This window comes from Triplophysa rosa, linkage group LG22 (assembly GCF_024868665.1).
Source record: "Triplophysa rosa linkage group LG22, Trosa_1v2, whole genome shotgun sequence".
Taxonomy (NCBI): domain Eukaryota; kingdom Metazoa; phylum Chordata; class Actinopteri; order Cypriniformes; family Nemacheilidae; genus Triplophysa; species Triplophysa rosa.
The window spans coordinates 9,272,899-9,289,998 of NC_079911.1; the positions used below are offsets into that span (position 1 = coordinate 9,272,899).

Consider the following 17,100-nt stretch of genomic DNA (forward strand, 5'->3'; position numbering starts at 1 on the left):
CATCAGAAAAATAAGACCACCAACCAAAAGAAATGATGTTCCAGCATTGTTTAACTGAATATGCTTTTGGTTTAATTAAAATCCTAAATTTAAGATTATAAGTCTTTATTTGGGGGGGTACTGTAACCGGCACAGCGCCCGTCCTGGCCACGCCCTCTGCATCAACGTCTGTTTCTCACTTCCCACGCTCCCTTTCACCAGAATATTAATAGTGGACTTCAGTTCCCATCATCCCTTGCACCTCACGTCTGCTGTGATTGTACCCACACCTGTAACCCATCACTCTGGACACTATATATACTCACTTGTTCCCTTTTGTGTTGTCGAGTCTAATTGTCTTTTCGTGTCGGTTGTTCTTTTTGCATACTCTTGGATTAATTTTTGATTTTAATTCCTGTTCGGATTATACCCTGCCTGATTCTTACCTGTTATTTTTCCGAGGATTCTGGTATCCTGTGAACGTATGTTTTTGGCCTTTTTTTGATGGCATCTTATTTGTTTGGACTTATTAAATTTGGCAACCTTACCTGTGGTGGTGGCATCTTTCTGACCCAATATACCCGTGACAACCGCAAAGTGATGCACCCTAAAGAGGGCCTTACAACAACGAAAAATTGAGAACCACTGTACCACTTCTTCCTTTTTTGTGAAACAATAAATTCAAAAATTCATGGATAACAATAATTATATTTAAGAATTACTGCTTGTGACTTAAGAGCTTACACAAACAGGTGGATTAACCATTACATAAAAATAAAAATGATTTTGAGGTAAATGATCACCAATACTGCTAGTGTAGGACAGTTATGGCACAAACCAATTTGTTAAGCACTGTATGTTTTGTTGTTGAAGCTAGTTTTGAAGCTTGGCAGAGTGCATTGTGTAAGCACATGACCAGCTGTGCTGTCCTAGAACTTGCAAAACTGAAGTATTGTTAGTGAGATGGCAAAACAAAATCTTCCAAATATGAAAATCATATTAAGAAATGTGAATAGATTAGGCTCAGGCAGCTTCAGGCTTCAGGGGATTGTTTGCCTTTTTTATTTGTGGTGTCTTCAATTTTAATATCATCAATATTTTCAAATAAACCTCAGCAACAGCTTATGGGGAGCTGTTGCCTGTTTCACCATGGCAACAAGCTGAACAGAGGAACGTGCCTCTCAGTTATCATGCAAAGCCCATGACGAGACAATTACATCATGCAAAGTTGATTTTTCAACACACTGAGCGAATGAGCCACTTCATTACTGACACCTCGGAAATCTGATTGCCTTGTTGGCCTTTGAATGAGGAAAAATAGCAATTCGGATTCGCTTTGGTGAAAAAGAATGCAATATAAAACGCGGAGGAAAAACTGACACGAGAGTACATCTACCAAAATAAAAGAGAAACATGGAAGAGCTCAGAGAGGAGGACAGAAAGACCAAAAGCAAGAGAAGTGTCTAGGAGTTGGGCGGCAGGGGAGAAATGGCATAGCACATTATTGAGGGAAGCATTCGTGCTAAGCTGCTTATTGATAAAAGCACTAATCTGCCTGGCGGAAGGTAAAAGAGGCTGAAATGAGTCGTGATAAAATATTGGAGCTAAAGGCAATACCATCAGAGAGCTGAGCCTTCACACAGCGTTACCTAAAGGAATTTCTCGTTTATTGTTGAGTGTGGATCTGACCACCGGCTTCCAAAGCGCATTCCCGGAAGCGAAGAAATGAAACGCCACAGAATGCAAGAGCCGCTCCCTTTCATCTGCATACGCAAACCACCAGAGATAGCGAGAGAAAATGTCACTGTCTATATTCATACTTATCATAGATTCCCTGCTCACAACGTAAGCAGGAGGATAATTTGATGAAATCAGAGATGCGACGCCTCTGGCGAAGAAATGACATCGTTTCGTAAACGCGCGCAGAAAAATGTTTCCGAGCCGACGTTCGCATAAATCAAGCTCCTTGTGGTTGTGCGGAGAAGTATATTTGGGAGGAAACGAATCTGACTGTGAACACATGGATATTACCATAATCATTATCATTATTGTCTTCCTTGTCTTCAACGACACTATCATTAGTCGCACATCTGCGTGCCGCTGTGGTGCACTGCGCGTCGCTGTCGAATAGCTTTACAACATCAGCCAGTGGTGACAGAGCAACCTGCCCGCGAAGCACCTCCTGGATAAGGGCTGTAATTCTTCTTACAAGGTAATCATTGGGATGTTAGATTGAAATCACCAACCGGACAGAAAAAACAGGGCATGGACATTTACACAGGCCGTCTTCAAGTTTCTGTAAGAGTTTGTGTTCTTTTGAGATGAACAGAGAGTGGGAGAGAGATGATCCAATTCTACTGTGTCAGTTCTGAGAGGCCCATCCCAGCGAGCTTGTCAAGATCATGAGAATCGATTAGCCTAGACTCAAAATGTCACGTCCGTCTCATTTATTTGAAGTAGAGATACAACAGAGTGGTGATATCTAGTGAATCATTTTGGCAGGTGAACCGGTTTGAACATACTAAGTTGATTATAGGCCAAAATGTGGTTTGACTACAAAATGGCTGCAGCAAGAACTAAAAACATCCCTTAGTGATTCTACTGCCTTATCGCTTCGACCGCCATGGACAAGATTACTCATTTGGAATATGTCTGTCCAGTGCACTAAATCCCTCAGCACTTGTCCAGGTCAATCGATTGTGAAGTGTCAGCCAAGACCAGTCATTCCGTAAGTGCCTGCAGAGACCTGTTAGTTCCAGAGAGAGATTCTATACAAACAAGAATGCATATCTGATTCTCCCTGTTGTCTTCATTGCATCAACCATATTGACCTACTAGTGGGATGTTGTTTTGTAGCTGTAGCTGATACAGTGGAATTGTGTTGTATTGTACTAATTTCCCCCTGGTGTGAGCGATTCTCGTAGTATTTTATTGCAAAGTATTTGTTGATAATTGCTCAATTGTTCTTTCCCGCAGGCTGGGGGGGGTGCCTCGATCTCTCATATTCCTGTAAGTGCAGCAGTTGCCTTCACGCTGCGTATGAGCCTTCGAGGCTTTCGCACCTGACAGTAGATTGGTCTGCCGAGAGCGAGCGGAGCACCGGCAGTATTGTGCTCTAATGAGGAGTAGTCTGAGAGTATTATGGGCTGTATTCACCGAGGGGAGATCTGAGAGGGTGGGCGCCGGGTTTGAGGTGTACGGGTGCATTCTGCTATGGATATTAGCCAGAACTGTGCTGAGCAGATGCTTAAAATGTGGGATTCTGGGAAGGGCCTTGAGGCAGCCTGCATAAAGGCATGGCTGTCTTACATAGAGAATATATAAGTGTATGAGAAAGTGTACAAAGAGCAGGGGCTCTAAAGGTACTGAATATTTACTTTTTTTAGCCTCTCTCAGAGCCTGTGCTGATTTATGGCCATGTTCAATTCGTTATATAGGGTGCATAATTTACTGAAGTGAAAGGGAAAAAGAGAAGGAGTCCACAGAGAAAGGGAAAGGAAGAATTCTTTGTAGTAAGGCAACATTTTTGATGTTAGATCTCCTTATCTTTAAGCTTCACTTGCCACAGAATATGAGGCATGTGTGGTAGATATGGAGATAGAGAGATGGGGGGAGATATAAGGGATGACCTGGCTTGGAGCTATTTTTTCAGCTACAATGCCTTGCTAGCATACACTTCACTGCTTTTACTCTGTTTTTGCTCTCCTGGAAGGCTCCACTGAATGCTTAGACGGTAGGGCTGTGCAAAAATATCGATACATGTAACTATCGCAATATTATTTTTTTTCGATAGTGTATCGATAGTGATACCTCTACTATCTATATATTTTTTAAATCATGTCATATACATATGGCCAAGAGTAAGTGGAAGCGAACATGGGGAAAAATATAAGAACGCTTGGAGCTCTCAGAGCTGATGTGTGGGTGTGCTTTGGTTTTCAAAATAAGTAATGGAGTAATGAGTTATATAAAATAATGCTGTTTGTAGGCTTCGCAAGTCATGACACAAGTCACTTGGCTACTGCAGTGCATTAGACAAAAAGTTATTAAGAAAAGTAACAATAACATTTATTGTGCTTTCACGGATGTGACACCAGCACATTTACAGCACGGATGAACCAGGGGTTTTATACTGCCCATGTTCAGTGTTTTAACTGTAATGCACCACAACAGCCAAGTGACTTGCGTGAGCCACCTTATTCCCCTGTGCTACCCACTTGAGGGGCGCAATCCACAGTTTGAGAACCCAAACCTCTGATCTAAAGGTCTATGCATCGCACATCATGGCCACTCTATAGAGGTAAGTAGGGATGTAACGATTCACCGTGAGCCGGTTGAAAATCGGTTATAATGAGTGACGATTCAAATCGGTTGAGGTGTGAACTGAATCGCAATACATTTTTTGAACAGCAGGGGCCACTATTTTCACTGCAAATCTAAACGTGGACATGCTGATATTTCTTAAATGCAAAAAAATCCAAGAAAAGCTCAGACAGTATTAGTTTGTTTATATTAAAGAGACTTTTTCTATTATTAATTTGTTATAAAATTGCAGTTTAGTTTTGTTATTTGAAATAAAACATTATTTTATCATACAAAGAAACGTGAAGCATTTAAGAAATAATGCAAGGGAAGTTGTTCATTTCTAATTTGTTTCAACTCATTTTGTAAAAATAAATCGTGAGTAAATCGTGAGTAAATCGTGAGTAAATCGTGAATAAATCGCATCGTGAGATCAGAATCGTGACTCGCATCGCATCGTGAGCTGAGTGAATCGTTACATCCCTAGAGGTAAGGGATGTTTTTACACTTATCCTTACAGAAAACCCCCGGTGGTGCACAGCATGTTGTATTTCTAGCTCTACTTTTTACATTTTCTATTTAAAGTATTGCAATATATCGCAAATGTGTATCGTATCGAAATACATAGCAATATATTATCGTGACCCATCTATCGTGATATGTATCGTATCGGGAGGCACTTGCCAATACACAGCCCTATTAGACGGTATGACCAAAATCCTATATCATGACATTGATGACCACTATATTACTGTAGTCAATATATAGTTATTTTGGTTGAAAATTTGGCGAATATTATTTACAGTATTAAATTCTTAAAGTTATAGTTCAGACAATAAGTGAAAATCCTGTCATCATTTACTCACCCTCAAGTTGTTTCAAACCAAATTTAAAAGAATGCTTATAACCAAACAGTTCTGTGGCACTATTGACTACAATAGTAAAGAAACAAACTACTATGGTTTCCAACATTCTTTAAAATATCATCTTTTGTGTATACAGGTTTTAAATAGCTTGAGGGTGAATAAATAAAGACAGAAATGTCATTTTTGGCTGAACTATCCCTTTCACAAGCTAAAAGTGTTGAATGTCAAGTAATAATTATTTGTACTTTTTGTTATATTTATATGACTTATTTATGTTTGTTAATATTTATTCATGATATCATCAAATTAAAGAATTTATAACAAATAAATCAAGTCTACAATCACAGCAAAAATAGATTTCCATTATGCAACAATTTAAAAACCACATAAACATTAAAAAAATATGCCTAAAAATAGTAAAACAAATATTAAAAAATAAATTATATATAATAGATATAAATTTATGTCAGTTAAATTATACACAGAGATGGTTCAATATTAAGGCACTTTAATTGCTCCTAAAATATATCTAGAACAGTATAAACAGTGAGAAATATTGGCTCTTAAAGGGTTAAGAGATGTGTTTCACTAATTAAAGCCCTGCCCGAATATCCATCCCTCCCAATCCTTTACTATTAAGTTGGAAGCAATGGGAGATGAAGGGCAGCCCATGGTGAGGGGTGGGCAACAGAGTGCTATCTCCGTTTAATAAGTCATTTTAATTGTATGGTTTTAATTTAAGCTCAGATTTACAGCTTCGTAAGCTCTCATCACACCAACTCCAAAATAACTGGGAAGGTCTCTCCCCTGATCCTTCAGTGTGTGCTAATGTCTCCCACTCTAGGCCTAAAAAAGAGGTGTTAGATCGTTGCAATGACCAAGCTAATTATCCGCACCATACTTGATAAACCCATGCAGCCTTCTCAGTAGCTGTCACACAGTCTACCACATTTGGAGGTTATAAAAAGAGTTTCGGGAAGATCCATGATCTGTGAAAGACACAATTGGCGATGCACACACAAACTAAAGAGCCACACACTCAGACAGAGTTCTCTTCATGAAGTCAGGCAGTGCCACTGTGAATTGAGTATTGGGTTTTTTTAACACTTCAGGATAAGTCTTCCTGAACAAACAAACTCCACTTAACGAGTTTTTTACTGACCAGGAAGGAGAGCATTGAAGCCAGTCATCACGCTCAATCCTCACTGGCAATAAACGACAAACAAGGCCACTGTGTTTACACTCATCAGAGCTTAAACTGGTAGAGCTGGAGCCAAGCCTGTCACACGCACCTGAGCACATTGCCGCTCGCGCGGAGTCATCGGTGAGCGTATTACCGTTCACTCTGTCACGCTAAGCACTCTACATCTGTCACTCAGCTTGGCTGAGATTTAAGTTTTTTATTTTGGTCAATCTGTTAAGCCTGATGTGGGGGGGGGTGATTCCTTACAAGTTCACATCTGCTCAGATATGTCAGACGAGTTAACATCTGTCCCTTGTTTATACGTATATCAGTCTACTCTCGCAGATACAAATATCCATTTATGTAACGTATGTTCTCGAGTGGAAATCTGATCGGATAGGTCTGCTTGCCACCAGCCCACATTTACACAAATAGATCACATGACTGTACGCGGAGGGCTGGGAGCACAAACAGCACGCAATAATGCAACACACTCTCTGTAGCTGGAGTCTATTGTCACTTCCATGCCATATGCTGTCCATCACAGTGTGGGAGCTGCCGGGGTAACTGTTCTCCCCAGTCAGTAAGTCTACAAGGCCTGCACTCACTCTGTCTGTCATCTAGCATCTGCTGGCTTCATCAAACAACAGACTGGTACTGATGGAGTCAGGACCCGTGTGACCTTGCTTTCTGTCTCAAGCCTCTGCCCAGTAAACCTTACTACCACTCACACTCCAGATTACACTCGATTTGAAATTTCTTACCAATTTCACTTCCCTTCACACACGCACACACACGCACACACACGCACACACACACACACGTACAGTATCACTGCATCTAGTGCTCAAGTGTTTTCATATTGGCTCATCTGAACTGAGCACATTGAATTGGCATCTAAGTGGGTCAGGCTGAATTGGTATCTGAGCCAAATCTGAGGCTAAGAAAATGACTTTGGACTTCAGTGGCAGCAGGTCAGATGGGCGCCTCTCACTGAGCGGATCAGATTACATGAGACAGCGTGAGCTCGAGCAAATTGCATATTTTACACTCTACTTACACTCTGAAGAATTACAGAAAAATCTAAAATGAGATGAGGGTTATTCATGAGCAAACTGTTTCAGAAAACACTTTATGACTGGACCTTTGTCATTATGTATGCGGTAAGCAAATTGTAATCAAGTCTATTTTCAGACTGCAAACTGGTGCCTCAAATATACAGCCACAGAGAAAATTAAAAGACCATTTCAAAATGATTTTCAGTTTTTCTGAATTTACTATTTATAGGTGTGTGTTTAGGTAAAATTATCATTTTTGCTTCATTCTGTAAACTATTAACATTTTTCCCAAATTTCAAATAAAAATGCATTTTCAGAAAATTATTTTTTGTTTATGTGATAACCTCTAAATAAAAAATGTTATCACTTTGTTGAAATTCAACAGACAACTGGACTGGAATGGCCACAATTCAATGGAAGGGTCTCTTTTTTTTTTCAGCGGATATATCAACAAAATGTGATTAAAGAAATGTAATAAACTAACAAATAAAAATAGTCATGTAAAAAATACCCACTATTTTAGTACACTTACTATCCCGAACAATATTAGCATGACTCATATCAATAAATGGCAGCAAAACACTTTTTTGTCAACACACTACACAAAAATGAAAAAAAGATCTGTACCGTTTTTGCGCTGTATTTTGGTTGATTGGTCTTGTAGCTGTAATCCGAGTATTGGTCTGAGCCGGTCGAGTTGTCATCACCGCCTGTTCCCACAAAGGTGTTGGCAGCAGGGAGCTCCTGGACGACCTGATGCTTTTGAGAGGCAGATGGGGACTGCGCCTGGAGTTGGATGGAGGGCAATGGGGAATTGGAACGGTAGTGTCTGCCTAGATCAGGACTTCCAGGCGGATATGTCAGAGGCAAATGGATCCTGGGGCTGTCATTTACCCCATCAAGGTTAAATTTCAGGCTTTTTTGAAGGCTGACCTCCTCATCCTCTCCAAGAGGTTTGGGTGACTTTGGTGGCTTACCTTTTTTCCCTTTTCTCCCCTTGCCACTTTTTGGTCCTTGCTTGGGGGCATACAGATCTTTGGTCTCCTTTTTGCCAGCCTGATAACCACTCTTAGCTTCTCTTTGAAGACGATGCCTGATGAAGACCACCACAATGATCACAGTGACCACCCCTGCCACTCCAGCCAAACTGCCATATACAATGTTGCTTCTTTGGGCAGCCAAACCGTATTCTGGATCTCCTGCAATGTCCATGTCCAGTGGGGTGTACAAACTGTGTCCCACAAGTGCCTCCACATGACTTACATTAGCAATGGTCTCATTTACGTAAATGTGTACCAAGGCAATGGCATGGCGGGTTGGTTTGCCTCTATCACTCACTTTTACAACCAGTCGATGAAGACCACTATGTTTTCGAGTTAACTCCTTGGTTAGTGTGATCTCCCCATCCGTTTGAGAGATATAAAAAAGATCATGCGGGTTTCCCCCAGCAATGCTGTATACTAGCTCAGCATTGGACCCAGAGTCAATATCTTCTGCTTCCACCACTTCCACAACACTGTTTGGAGCAGCCATGGGAGACAGACGTCTGAAAGATGAATTAGATGGTTTGGTAACAACAGGTGCATTATCATTCTCGTCCAAGACATTGATTGTCACACCAACATATGACGATCTGGGTGGGTCCCCTCCATCCACAGCTTTTAAACGGAATGTATAACTGCTCTCCTTTTCTCTGTCAAATGAGATACTAGACAGAATAGTGCCTGTACCATTTTGGATGACAAATTTTCCCACATCTGGTTCCACAGAAAGTTGTACTTGAGCATTGCCACCCTCATCCATGTCTTGTACTGTTACCATGCCGACAGGGCTAAGGGGTGGCATGTTCTCCAAGACTGAGAAGCTGTAGAGACTCAGCATAAACTTGGGATCATTGTCGTTTCTGTCAAGAACCTTAATTACAACTGTGGCGGTACCCCTATGACTAGGAACCCCTTTATCTGCTGCAGTAACACGGAACTCATAGCGCTCCTTGTGCTCGCGGTCAAGAGGGCTCCGAGCACGTACCTCTCCTGAGTTGGGGTCAATCTCAAAAAGCCCCCTTGTTGAAGAGTCTGCAATAATGTTGTAGACCAGCTCTGCATTAGTGCCACTGTCTGCATCTGAGGCAACAACATATACCACCTTTTCGCCTGGCTGGTTCTCCTCAGCAAACTCCACTTCAAACAGGGTTGGTGAGAAAATGGGGGGATTGTCATTTGTGTCCGTCACTTGGACTTTCAGTGAGTTAGTGCTGGACAGTGCTGGGTTGCCTGAATCTACTGCCACTATCTCCACACGGTAGTCCTTAACCCTTTCGTAGTCTAGAGGGGTTGTGGTCTGCAGGAAGTACTTCCTCTTGTTGTCAACTGAGGAATCGCTGGCTGGTCGAAGCTGGAAAGGAACATCACCTGCAACCACACAGGTCACCACAGCATTCTCCCCTTCATCTTTATCGGAAACCTGCACCAGGGCTACCGCAGTGCCAACCGGCATGTCCTCTGAAATGTTTGCCACACCATCATTATGGGTCACAAGACCAATGCCACGAATCTCCACTGCTGGTGCATTATCATTCTGGTCTGTCACATCAATAGAAACATATGTTTTTGAACTTTTGGGCGAGGGGCCTTTGTCTCGGGCGACGACGTAAAACTTTAGATTGTTGATCTCCTCACGATCCAATGGACCTTTAACATATATAATGCCTGTGGAACGGTCTATCCGGAGTAGTTTTGGCACAGGATCAACAGCCTGATGTAATGTGTATTCAATCTCACCATTAGGACCCAAGTCTGAATCATTAGCCTTCACCTGCAACATAAAAAATTAAAGGTTACTTGAACTTACTTTGATTGAAATAAATGATAACATAAAATATTAATTTTAAAAAATATGTTAAAACAGATCAGGACTGAATTGGAAAACATCATTTTACGAGCCATTAAAAATTGGGTTTTCGAATGTGAAAAGAAGATATTTAAAGTTCAAGACAAGTAACAAAACAGAAAGATACAAAACAAGATGTATGGGGTCTATACAGAATGGTTTTCCTTAGCAACAAGCATATTCCTTTTAAATGTTATATACTTCTAATCATCTCAATTATTTAACTCAAATTAAAATTTTCCCTTTATTTCCTTAAAATAAATACTCTTCCTTAAAATATTTTTTTGGTTCACTTTAGTTTATTTGTTTATTTTTACATTACTTCTAGTAATTAGGAAATGCATATAGTGAGCTAAGCCCTGCTTCACTAAAGCATCAAAGTAAAGAACAGACAGTTGGGAGGTTGAGACAGCAGTGCTCATTAAAATTTCACACTTCTAGATGATGCAACAGACAATCTTGCTTTGTTTGAAACTAAAGGTTGACTTTGCATGTTTGCCATTTTACCTGCAACACGGAGTGTCCGACTGGGCTGTTTTCTGCAACTTCGGCTTCGTAGGATGATTTTTCGAATTTGGGTGCATTGTCATTGGCATCAGCGATGACGACCCTCAGCAAGGCACTGCTGTAGCGAGGTGGATTTCCTCCATCCACAGCTTTGATGGTGAGGTCATAGGAATCTTTCAGCTCTCGATCAAGGTTTCCCAACACAATAAGTTGAGGCAATTTTTCACCTCGGTCTTCTGCAACCTGGAGACCAAAGAGTGCTACAGCCTCTGGTCCTGCCGTTAAGGTGTAGTCAGCTACTCCATTCCTTTCTGTGTCTTTGTCAGTGGCTAGAGAAATTGAGAAGAGTGCCCCCACGTGGGTGTTCTCTGGAACTGAGAGGGTGAGAACAGGTGAGGGGAACTGCGGTGTGTTGTCATTGATGTCCTGCACCTCGATCCTTCCCTCTATCAGCCGTGGACTTTGATTCTGAATAAGGTCTGTGACGGACACCTCAAACTCCAGAAAGCAAGGTTTGTTTTTGTTACGACAATCTTTCAGAGTCTCTCTGTCTACAGGGATCTCTGTAGTAAAGATATCCCCAGTTTTGCCATCCACCCGCAGGTAGGGAGCGCCAACTTCCAGTTTGTACAGGTGTCCAGTGTCTGGTAGACCCTGGTCAGCCGCCAGACTGCCAATCAATGTGCTGGGAGGCTGTTCTTCATGCACGCGGTACAGAATGCCACCCACCGCACCACTCAACAAGTCCAGTAATAGTCCCCACAGCAGAAACAACACCACAGGGAGATCCATGAGCCCTCGGAGAGGCAACACCTCAGTCTGCAAAACAGCGTGAAAAACATGTCAATTATAAACAAGTGTGTCATTCAGTACTCTTTTCAACAAACATGTGAAAACAAACTTCCGTTGTGTTTGCCTTTCGATTTATTTTTACTAGTAAGGAACCTAGTCGAGGGTGAAACAGAATTCATACAGCAAGCACTGTTTTGTGTACACATTGTGCACACTAAATCCAAGCTAAGATTTGTAAAAGCTCTCCGGAAAATGCTTCTTCCCCCGACACCACTAAAAGCCTCCTCTCTCATTATCTTACATTATTTATCATCCTCATTTTTGAGCAGACGATTACTTGGATGTAAAGGAAGGAAAGGCGAATCTACCGTACAAGTGTACCCGTAAAAAGGTGCTTAATACTGTGAAACCTGTTTCATCTTTCTCTGACATAATGCGATATTGTAATATTTTTAGCCTCAGCCACTGGCTACAAAATGCCCCTTTTTCCAAATCTGGGCGTTAAATCATGCCAATTAATACCACACAGGAAAATGTTAATTATCACTCTTTTGAGTGCCTGTCCAAGCTAAGCTGTTTTTGGAAATTAATGATTGAGAACAAGTAATAAGACACTTCTTAATGGGCTTTTTAATAGGAAGGTATGGGTTACTGTTACGCTGAAAAACAACAGCTCAGCAAGCTTTACTATTTACAACATAAATTAATCCATTTTATAAGCAGTTTATAATATACTTTCCTCAACGTATGCTTAATCCAGTGCATATACACAGCCAGTGATAGGGCTATTATTTTGGATGACTTCCCTTTAATGAAGGTTACACTCATTTCATTGGCCCATAACATAAAATGGGCAGTTTCTCAATGCAAAGTGCTGATGAGACAAAAGGTATAAAGAAGACTGCCTACACAGCAAAGGGTCCATTCAGCATCACAGAATGTAAAATATTCCCATTTGTAATACGCTGGTAAAATAAGACTCTGCACACCCAGGTCACGGAGCACCTGAAGGCCAGCCCTTATCTCAAAACACAGATTTACTCAGACATCTGACCTATCGGGGCTCAGAAGTTTCAGGCTAATTTACACACGGCAACGTTCATGTTTGATTTTCCACCTGCTAGGCTTCCTCATTAATCACTAGGCTTTATTTTAGCATCTGCTTTGATCCGTATTCCCCTGGCTTCAGGTTTTTCTCTGTTTTAAGCACCAAATGGATGCTGGAGTTTAATTATTTCCTGTGTTGGAAGATCTCTTGTTGTGCCTTTGTGAGACTGCGGATAGTTTATTGAGCTGTACCACTAAATGTTGTGGTCTTTGAAGAGCCCTACATTAAAATATGCAAAACATCCATGTAACATCTAGAATGAAGCATGAGACAAACCAGAATCAATACAGGCTGTGCAAGCGACCGTGATCCAAAGGAGAGTAAATAAGTGTTATACAAAATAGCTAAACACAAGAATGCATAGAAATCCAATCAGAAATCCAATTTCTTCAGATCTGTTAAGATTGGGAGTGCCGTGTATTGATGCACTAATTGTCTAGGTATTGATGTGTTCTCTTTTTGCATTTGCAAGACAGCCTACTGTCGATTTAGCTGTGCTGATAGTGTGTAGGGTAAAAACATGATCAAGGAGTGTGACATAAAGCACAACCTTTGAAGGACTAAGAAACATTTCACACTTGTGGCAGTGGGAGGGTGAACCCAACACTAATGCAGTTAGATTTCAACAGTGGATCCATTCTAGAAGAAGCTTAAAATATTCTCAAGAAAATGACATGCGTTTTGTTCTATGGAGTAAATGTGATTGGATGACTTTTCTTTTCAGAACATTTTTTTCAACATTTCTAGAATTTTAGTGGCACTGATTAGCGAATGAATCCACAAATAATTGCAATACTATTAAGAAGATTAATAATAATAAAGCATGGCAACCTTCTTTATATAAGAGACACTTCAAGCAACCCAAGAGCATAAGCACTCATCTTGATAAGAGTCTACAAACACTCAAACTATTTAAGAGCTGTTGATGTTTCCAACTATTTTGAGTACCTGACAAACTAAAGGTTATTATAGTAGCTGTGAACAGGAAAATGTGTGGATGAAAACATTATACATATATTGTATGCATGTATACAAGCTTATTATATGTAACTTGATAATGAGTATGCTTTATGTTCACTGTGAACGTCTTAACAGTGTGTGATGTGCTAAACACCTACAATATTTAATTTAAACAGCCAGAAAAAGGTAGTGCATAAATCTCATTCAGCTCTGTTGAAATTACAGCACCGACACTGTCTGATCCCTCAAGTCGTACATTTCAAGCTTTCCTCGCAAGGCACAAGATGCCTGCAACAACTTCAAATTTGAACATGCATGAAATCCACCCTGAACAAGTTCTAAAGTCATTTTCGCCCAGCTCTTGAGACTGATAGTTCATGCAGACATTTTATTTTCCCTGAAGTATTGTGACCTTTTATTTTTCTGCAGTGCTGTAAATCATCTGTTATCACATTCATTCAGGTTCAACAGGTTTAGCATTTCAGCTCAGCCCAATTAAATCAGTTACCCATATTATTGCCCACACCTCACCCTATGGACAAATGCTTTGCAATTTTGCAGCCAAATAAATGCAGTGATTGGAATGCTGTTAAAAGACTATGCCCTATTTTTGTTTTATTTAAAATAAAAAAAAATTATGATAAAGTAATTAAACATTTTAATGAGTTTCTTATGTGATAAATATAGGTTATATTGATAATAATATGATATTTGATTACATGAATCAAGTAGTCTATAAACATATTTACTACTGTTCTTATTATTTTAATGCATTTTTATCTCCCTTTATGGACAAAAAAGAAAAGGGGATATCAGATTGAAAAAATGTCATTATATATATATATATATATATATATATATATATGTGTATGTGTGTGTGTGTGTTTGTGTACGTGTGTATGTATGCATGTATGTATATATACTGTATACTTGTAAAGATAACATTTTTATTTCACCCTATTTTATATGTGTCTCCCCTGCAGCTCAGAGAGGGTTGAGGGTGGAGATGGTGTATGGGGGAATCCTGTAATCAGCCTTATAAGGATTTGACCAAACATTGATCCTGCTGTTGACCCAGCCAGCCCAGGTGGGCGCTTCACTGCGATTTCATTAAAATCTGCAGCCCTGTTGAACAACATACAACCCAGTGCAGCTGGGTAGCTATTAACGCTAATAACATTGTTATACATGACTTGCCGTTGCGCACAGCATACATTCAACTGGTCGTTCGTCAACTATCCTTATTGCAGCCTAATATTTACGCGTTAATGTTCGGTACCCGATGAAAATACGTCTGAGATGACGCAGAAGGTTTAACGCACTTAATTTACGCTATGCAACTGAGTAGCGATACTAAATTCGAGTCGTTTTAAATTCTATTGCGGCGATGAACAAGTGTCATTTGGTTATTTGTAAACCCCGCAGAACAGCCCAAATGATTCTGGAAAACGTATTACAGTACAGCGTCCAAATTCTGTTTCAATGTCTAAATCATAACGGGCAGCGTAATAATTCATCCATACATATTCTCTCAAAATCCAAATAGTTCCTGCAATGGCACAGAGCCATGCATCGAATATTTAAAACGACATATCGAGAAAACTCGTCAGCTTTCTTCATTTTCCCACTCGCGTCAATAAAGTTCGTTGCCTACCTTCGTCGATCACTTTTTTTTCTGCTTGCCAGCTCCCTGCGTCTCCACCGAGACTAAGGCTTCTCGTCTGAGAATCAACTACGGTTAATGCTTCCTTCGAGGTACCACAGACACCCCTTCTTTAAAGAATCCAGACATCAAGAAAAGAAAAAATCCTCCCGTTGAAAAACAATCCATAAGTAGCGGCGTTATTTCTCCCCGCCATTCCTACGACTCCGCGTCAGGTTGTTAACGTCGGTACTAAGTATTAATACATGAGAAATAACGTCTGGTGGTCGGTGTTAAATTGTCTGTGGCGTTTCTTCTCGATACAGAAACAGTTCTGAAACGAACAACTCCTTCCGTTTTCAGTCCATAAATCCTCCCAACACTATTCGTGGAATGGTGAGCAGAATATACCAAAAAGAATATTAAATGTGCATGGCAGAACGCATGGATTCGGGTTTCCTTCTCGTTTCCCTCAGAAGTAGACTATCAACGCAGTTTTGGCACAGGGGTCTTCTCCGCACAGGGTTAATCCTGCATGCATATCTATGCATGTCAGAGAGAGAGAGTGAATGAGTGAGATTTCTCAACACCGCGCGCTGCTCCTCTCTAGCCGCTCGCGCAAGCGGACGCTCAGAGCGCGAGGAGGTGGGGCTCTCAAACCCTCGCGCCACAGGCTGTTTGATCAAAAAGACACAATTAGGTTAAGAAAATAGTGTATCTGTTAATAGCCCAACACAAATGACTCTTATCAGTTTTTGTTTCATTGTACAGTAGCAGCTCTCAGTAGGGCTTATTTTTATCAGACGCCTTTTTATCTGTTTCAGTTTAATTAGATCGAAATTTTAAGGGTGGCTACAAAGTCTTCAACGCCTCAGATCCCTCCAAGGGTCACGCGCGGAGCTCTGCTCGTTGCGTCGTTACTTTCTCGTGCGTGGATCATAATCTTGAGCAATTGGGTCGTAAAATGTGATGAGTATTGATCGCGGTGGAATCGCGTCCAATGAGCAAATACAATTTGACGCATTCAACAGTTAAGAGCTGAGCAGGGTATCTGTGCAGTCGCTCTTTGCTCTTTTGGCGCCACCCACGGGCGTTTGGATGCACACACGGCTGGCAAAGCGTGTTCACGTTGCCTCTAATCTACCCCATAAATCCACTCCCCCATCACCCACCCACGCTCACGCACACACAGCTGATGATGTTGTTGTTCTTATTCTGAAAAATGCTGGTGCTGTGTTGGATAACAATTCATGCTGAGAGCAAGACTCTTGGTGACCTTAACACACTGTATGAAAAGGAGAGCATTATGAATGAATGGTGAAGCATGTGTTTGGTAGCATGAATGAAGTCACAACAGAAATGAAAGCCGCTGAATAAACCACGTGAATTTAGTTGTTGTTTAAACAGGGTGGGTGAGTGTTGGTCAACACCATAATCACATAAGAAATCAAGATCATACGCAAATTGAGTTGCTCCAAGACAGATTCAAAACAACAACTAAACAGGTGTTGTACTTAAATTTGTCACTACTACTACTGATTGGTTTGTTGACTTGGGAGGCTGCTCATTGGTCACCATCTCTACAGCTCTATCAAAGTAGGGGGGCAGAAGGTAGTCATTAGGTGTGTCCCCAAAATCACACACCTATGGATTATTCTACAAACAAATCCATTTTCATGTGTTATGTGTTTTATGTCGTTTGCCCTCATTCCTAAAAAAAATGTAATGTTCCATGTGAGACAATACTATCCTAAAATGTGTACACTGCATAGTAGAATAGGGTAAAATGGGGAATAAATATTTCCAATTTGACA

The 17,100-nt window shown here is 40.7% G+C and overlaps 1 protein-coding gene across 1 annotated transcript in view; it reads right to left on the reverse strand.

Annotated features, from left to right (window-relative positions):
• Positions 1 to 15,897, reverse strand: part of pcdh1a (protocadherin 1a) — a 76,561-nt gene extending 60,664 nt beyond the window's left edge. Inside the window, exons 1-3 of the mRNA XM_057321093.1 lie at positions 15,299 to 15,897; positions 10,785 to 11,603; positions 8,016 to 10,202 (exon numbers count right to left, since the gene is read on the reverse strand). Coding sequence (XP_057177076.1) covers positions 8,016 to 10,202; positions 10,785 to 11,576 — 2,979 coding nt within the window. The 5' untranslated portion in view covers positions 11,577 to 11,603; positions 15,299 to 15,897. The remainder of the gene's footprint in view (positions 1 to 8,015; positions 10,203 to 10,784; positions 11,604 to 15,298) is intronic.
• Positions 15,898 to 17,100: the final 1,203 nt, after the last annotated feature.